At 39.0% G+C, this 6,588-nt stretch overlaps 2 protein-coding genes across 2 annotated transcripts; one reads left to right on the top strand and one right to left on the bottom strand.

The window, feature by feature from the left end:
* Positions 1-340: 340 nt before the first annotated feature.
* Positions 341-4,730, bottom strand: LOC131016689 (uncharacterized). The gene is made up of 3 exons (XM_057945393.1): positions 4,602-4,730; positions 3,310-3,477; positions 341-3,244 (listed from the first exon to the last, which is right to left on the bottom strand). The coding sequence occupies exons 1-3, from the start codon at positions 4,695-4,697 to the stop codon at positions 1,676-1,678; spliced, it is 1,833 nt and encodes a 610-aa protein (XP_057801376.1). The 5' UTR covers positions 4,698-4,730; the 3' UTR covers positions 341-1,675.
* LOC131016690 (histone H4) lies at positions 398-861 on the top strand. Its single transcript, XM_057945394.1, has one exon. It carries the CDS (start codon positions 398-400, stop codon positions 707-709), a length of 312 nt encoding a protein of 103 aa, XP_057801377.1. The 3' UTR covers positions 710-861.
* Positions 4,731-6,588: the final 1,858 nt, after the last annotated feature.

The following is a 6,588-nucleotide window of genomic DNA, read 5'->3' as shown; positions in this document are numbered from 1 at the left end:
TATTTTCTGGCAATAACCCCTTCATACAATTCATAAAATCAAAATAATAACACATTCTAGAAGCTACTAATATATGTTCGAGCTGCAACTTTCAACAATGTTGAAATCGATAAGCCAAATTTAGCATTTTTCACCTCACTCTTAAACCCGCTCACGGCTGATCCATTTAAAAACACGAATCCGTCAGATCAAGGCGCTATCCACGGTCTACAAAACATAACAAAAGATCACACGGATCGCATCTCCAGTCCGTCGATTAAACCTCTAGATCTAACGGTTGTAATCCGTTACCAACACACGACGTCTCCTATTTAACCCATCTACCACTTTCTCACTCAGCATCAAAAATTCAAAACGAAATTCCCTCCTCAAAGTTTATTTCACAGCACCAGAAAAAATGTCGGGCCGTGGAAAGGGAGGCAAGGGGTTGGGCAAGGGAGGTGCGAAACGACACCGTAAGGTGCTCCGGGACAACATTCAAGGAATCACGAAGCCGGCGATTCGCCGTCTGGCTCGCAGGGGCGGCGTCAAGCGCATCAGCGGCCTGATCTATGAAGAAACTCGTGGCGTTTTGAAGATCTTCCTTGAGAACGTGATCCGTGACGCCGTGACCTACACCGAGCACGCCCGCCGGAAAACGGTGACGGCTATGGACGTCGTCTATGCTCTAAAGAGGCAGGGCCGTACTCTCTACGGATTCGGCGGTTGAGGTGTTTTATTGGTGGTTGCTAATTAGGTTTAGCCTTATCAATGTATAGTTGAATTAATCGAAAGATTAGGTTATGTATTTTTCGAATTGGGGGTTTTTGTTTGTATCATTTCATTTCACAATCTAATGAAGTTTCAACATTTCCAATTAAATTATCCCTCATTTATTTTCTAATTCTACCTCTTTGTTGTTATTAAATTTCATTACCTTGATTCAGTTTTGCTGAACTTCTTTGAGTTTTTGATTTATTTTGCTTACATTGTTATCATTGAAGTAGTTGGAGCTTTAGGAGTGCAGAATTGGAGTTGTTTGAAACTTTGGAATTCGTACTTCAACCTGACATTTTACTCTGATTTGATATTCATTGATGTTTTGTTTTGGTTAAATGATTTGAATAAGCAAATGACTTGCATTAGATAATTCAATATATGTTTATTTGAATTGATCAATCTGTAATTGAATTTATGACATGAAATTAAAGAGTGATTTAGTTCGACTTGTTTTGCTCCTACATATTAGTCTGATTTTGTATCGTCTTTATGTGATTGTTTATGCACTCTAAAGCTGAAGGTGCTTGCAGAGCTGGAATTCTCACTTCACCACAGAAAGTCACCCATGCTGCATGTTGATTGAGGTATTTGAAGTTATATCTGATGCTATTTGATTGGCAATTCTCAAATGGAGCTTATGTTTGTGATCTTTGATATTTAAACTAAACAGAGCGATTGGGGTGGAATTTGTTAACTTGCTAGTCATCAGCTGATAGTATTGATAGCAAAATATCATAATATTTTCCTCAAGTTCATTCGTATACTTCTGCTGAATGACATTCGTGTATTCCTTTGTGGTATTCTTACATACAATCTGGATTTAATTACAGTAGCTTGGCATCATAAATGCACCAAGTGTTGCACATATATACTGAACACAACAAAATTCTAGAATCTTTTTCTACATAAACTTGAGTTAATTTTCCAATGATCCTATTTCTCTGACGCAAAACTTGATACTTTCCAACTCTCTCATCACTGAAGTGATGCAGAATCTGGTGGCACTCAGAAATTGAATCACCATTTCTCTCATATTTTGATCAACTCCATTTTCTTCTTCTCGAGCAAGCAACTCTGTCTCTTTATGTTCTGTGCTCGGAACACCTGGTTTTTCCCGATTCCATAGGTTCCCTGCTTCCATCTCCTCCTCTAAGACTGCTCTCGACTCAGTGATAATCCCCTGCTCTAGATATATATATGAAGAGCTTAAGGTCTCCTCAAATAGTTGCACCTCACCATTTATCTGCTCCTGAAATCTGCTTCCAAAATCAGTCTCAGCTAACTTGGAAAGTAGCTCAAGATTGTTTGTGATGAAGCACAACATATCCACGATGTTAGACAAGCTCTGAATGAGCTTCTGGTAGCAACAAGTGCGGAAGGGCAGGTACCAAAAACTGGGCTCCATCTCTGCGTCTGCTACAAAATCTTTGAGCTGAGAGACTAGGTGATTCAGATTTCTTTTCCTCTCTTTCAAATCAAGAAACTCATCAGTTGTCTGGTTTTTCTGCATTCTTGTTCCTTTTATGCAGTCTTGCAGGGCGTGTAGTGTTAGATACGCGTGATTCCTGGCTAGAGTGGCTGTTCTAGTTGGCTGCAGGAAAAGCTCCACGGCAATGAAGGCCGTTAGGCCTAAAAAAACCTCTGTAAGTCGAGAGATGGCAAATTCATTTGGAGCACCATAGTTCTTTCTCCCTAGTATCACCAACGCTCCTATGGCTGCTGACACCCCGCCTGTTTGGCCGTACATTTTGCTGTGTCTCAGAAAGCTCGTGAAAATGATCCATGGAAGAAGTGCCAGAAGCCTCAGTTCTTCGTAATGGAAGAGAAAACAACATATTACTCCATAGACTGATCCCAGAGCTGTTCCTTGCACTCTGGAGTTTGCTACTGTGAAGATTGCCTGCCTTCCTGTAACGAAGCTGATGGCGATTGTGAGGCCTGCCCAGCATCCGTTTTCTTTGTCAAATGTCAGTCCGAGCAGCACTGCAAGGCTAAGGCAAAGTGAGCACTTGGTGGCAAACAGCAGCCTGTCGTGGGTGGTTAGTTTGTGAATCCAATGTTTGAATCTTGTGGCGATGCCTTGGGCCTTTGTTTCTGGGTTTCTTGAAGCTGCAGAGTTGCAGCACACGGTGTCGTTGAGGAACATGTGTATGCAGGAGAAGTAGAAATAGAGCCATCCTTGCTTGGGATTTGGGAGCTTCAGCTCGAGTAATGATGATGAGTTTGCCATGAGTTGTCTTGTTTCTGATTCTACTTTGGAGTTGAAAGGAGAGTAGCATCTAAGTTGCTGGATTCTCTCCTCGATGCGTGTGGATATAGCTTGTGAGATTTGGGAGATTTGGTGCTGTTCTACTGCTTGAAATGGAATGATCGTAGCAGAAGAAATGAGGGAGTACTCGATTCCTCTCATCTCCAGCTCCATGCTTTGTAGTCTCTCTCCTGGCTTGATTGCTTTGCTCCAAGGTCTCTCCCACCATAATCCATCCTAGAGATAGAAGAAAATAATTAAGTTGGTGATTCTTGAATATGTAGGGAGTTGTAGTTAGTTACCTCTAAGATTTTGATAGTCTGCAAAAGCTTGGCTCCTGTTTCGGACAAGGTCTTGGCTTGTGAGATGAGGTGTATCTTAGTATGCTTGTCCGTCGCCGTTAGAGCGCGTAGGTATACATTCATTCTTTCTGAAGCATTCTCAGCATACACTCGGCACAGCTCTTCCACCTATAGTCCAACAAAAAAACACCAACTTTTCTAAGATACAATAATCCGATAAGTAGTCAAATACTCTCTCCGTCCATGAATAAAAGTGTTATTTACCCTATTTTTTTTGTCCATGAAAAAGAGTTCCTTTTAACTTTTTGAATCATCACATCATACTTTTTATCTTACATTTAATTATAAATTATGCTTTTATTCCACTTTTTAACTAAAAATATACTTTTATTCTACTTTTTTACTAATGATACCCCTACAAATTATACATTTATCTCACTTACACATACTTTAACAACTTTCTTAAAATCCGAGCCGAACCCCAAATGAGATTCTTTTTCATGGACCGAGAGAGTATTATTTAGTATATTGGTCCCTATATTAACGATATTGTTAAGTAAATTATAGGTAAATAAGTGTATATTACAAAAATGAAATTGTAAAAATTATGTGTGAAGCAGTAGTATTTTAAAATATAATATGATGTACATAAATTTTAAAGACATTAAAAATAAAAAATATACATAAAGATAGGGGACAGGGAGTAATTTTTTTTATCATCGTTTTAACGGATTTGACCCACTGGACTCACTCGTCTAAGACTCCCGCGACTATCCTTGAATTTAATTCTTAAATACTACTCCTTCCGTCCTATTTAACATGGCCTCATTACTTTCATTGAAGGGGCCATGTTAAGTGGGTAAGACTTCCGCGGTTATCCTTGAATTCAATTTTTTAAATAATACTCAATCCATCCTATTTAACATAGCCCATTACTCTCATTGAAGTGGGAGGAAGTAGAACATTTTAAGTTAAAATTGGTATCGAGATTTAAGATGAGAAATTTTAGTATATCACAAATGATACGTCAATGAAGTTATTGCTAACCACTATCAAATGCAAAAGTTAATATTAAGTTATTACATAATCAAATAGAAGAACCACAAACAAACAAAACACTGGCAAAATAAAAAATTTAAACGGATCTTTTATTCGATTAGTTAAATTTTCAGCAAAACTGAAATTTAAAATTCGAAAAGAAGAAGCAAGATACCATGGATTTCCGACACTATGAATTACAGTATACGCATGATCTGAATCATGGAGAAAATAGGGAAAAAAATAATTGGCACCTTATGAGAGGCAAGAGCCGGGAAGGGAAGGAGCAAAGCGAAGACGGATGCCAAGGCTCCTAGAGCAGTACTCGCAGCAACGTACAAAGGGTGCATGAAGCCACCACTCGACCCATCACTAAGCACTGCTTCGCTACAAACCAGCACTATCTGCCCGAACGCGATCTTCTTCGCCGTCAGGTGCGTGCACTCCGGCAGAGCCACCTGCAAACGCCGCCACCGCCACCGCCGCCGCCGCCGCCGGCACGGGCATGACCGCCGCGGGGTCAACCATCCAGCGCCACAGCACGGCCAGCGGCACCACCTGCGCCGTGGCGCAGAGTGCGTGCCAGCACCCCCTCAGCGTGTCGCCCAGCGACGCGTCCGAGACGATCAGCACCGCCGTTAAGTAGGAGAACGCCGCGAATTTTATGTGGCCGGCTTTCACGAACTCCGGGCCGTAGAGGGTGGTCACGCCCACCGCCACGCATGCCACGGCCGTTCTCGCGGCCGAGCTCAGCCGCATGCGCCACGCAATCCGGGCGCGTTGCGCCACTGTGCTGCTGCGTTCCATTTAGTATTAGTATCTTGTTTGTTTTTTTGAGAAGCAATGTGATATTTGTGAAGGGAAAATATGTTTGAGCGATCTTTGAAAGAAAATGATGGATGAACTTATTTATAAACGATTTTGCGAAACAGTTGGAGAAGTATGCCAAAATTGCTTCCTATGATTAAAGAGCTGTCTGTAATAGTAGTATTATAGTATTTTTTTTAGAATTGTAATAGTATTATATTTGAATATACATAAGGGAAATTATTAAAAAATACTTCAAATTTTCGTACGCATCCTAAAGGCTTTATACATGTTTCATACTATTACTAATTAACATTCAAATAACATCCTAATCTTTAGTCTTGTACTCTGATATAATACTCCCTCCGTCCACCAATTCATGTCCTATTTTCCTTTTTGGTCCGTCCAATAATTCATGTTCTATTCATTTTTAGTAAGTATTTATACATTTTTTAATTGATTGATGGGTCCCAATAAAAAATACACTTTTTCTCCACTCAATTAATAAACAATACACTTTGTGGGTCCCTTTTTCCACTCAACTAATAAACAATATACTTTTTCTTAAAACCCGTGTTTCCTCCCTTAGGTCATGAATTAGTGGACGGAAGGAGTATATGTTAAATATTGAGTGACAAAAGTTCTTAATGATTTGGCGAAATCAGTCCAACTTTAGATATTGAAATAAAAATTTGTTAAGGTGAGAACTGTGAGAATATTTGAATGAGTTAAACTTTGGGATAGATAAGATTAATACCTTATTTAATTAATTAAATGAGTTGAAATTTTGGGATATCTCAGGGCCCTAAGCTTGTTTTGCTTCATTCATATTTGATTGAGAGGATGCGATAGGAGCAATCCTAGTGTTAAGGATAAAAGTACTCAATTATTCAAAGTAAATGCATTAAAAATGCATTGAACATGTAATGTTATCGTAGTGAGATAATTCTATGTGTTAAGTGCACATACTTTATTTCGTACATTTTTTTAGAACAATCACTCAAAGGGTGAGGGGTTATGCAGACCCTCAACCTGTAAATAAAATATCAATCAATATCTCATACACGACGCTGTCCAAAAGTGACAACGCCCAATAAAACTACAAAGAAAAAACATAAACCAAACAGAACAAAAATATATATAGATGTAGCAAAGTGACTACATCTAGAGAACAAAGGAAACAACATCAAAAAGGAGACAAAAAAAAAAAAAAACTAACTATTAACATGAAATCTAAATCTAAAGTTAGGATAACCAAGTTGGTCCATCTTAACCACTTTATTTCGTACATACAGTGTGGATGTTCTCACAATTCTCACGTTATGTTTTTGTTTGAACCCTTTCATTATATAAGCCAGTATATAAGGTTAGGTTATAGTGAGAGTGCTATTTTTTGTGAGATGTGGGACTAATGAATAAGTCATTATATAGTGT

This window comes from Salvia miltiorrhiza, chromosome 3 (genome assembly GCF_028751815.1).
Source record: "Salvia miltiorrhiza cultivar Shanhuang (shh) chromosome 3, IMPLAD_Smil_shh, whole genome shotgun sequence".
NCBI lineage: Eukaryota > Viridiplantae > Streptophyta > Magnoliopsida > Lamiales > Lamiaceae > Salvia > Salvia miltiorrhiza.
The sequence above is the reverse complement of the archived record's forward strand: the minus strand, read 5'-3'. Positions and strand labels throughout refer to the sequence as shown.

Excerpts from the sequence above, each read along its gene's own strand:
- LOC131016690 (XM_057945394.1), top strand. The coding sequence starts at position 398 with ATGTCGGGCCGTGGAAAGGGAGGCAAGGGGTTGGGCAAGGGAGGTGCG.
- LOC131016689 (XM_057945393.1), bottom strand. The coding sequence starts at position 4,697 with ATGCACCCTTTGTACGTTGCTGCGAGTACTGCTCTAGGAGCCTTGGCA. Across the intron at positions 3,478-4,601 it reads CGGCTCTTGCCTCTCATAAG|GTGGAAGAGCTGTGCCGAGT; the intron begins GTGCCAATTATT and ends GTTGGACTATAG. Across the intron at positions 3,245-3,309 it reads AGACTATCAAAATCTTAGAG|GATGGATTATGGTGGGAGAG; the intron begins GTAACTAACTAC and ends TTCTATCTCTAG.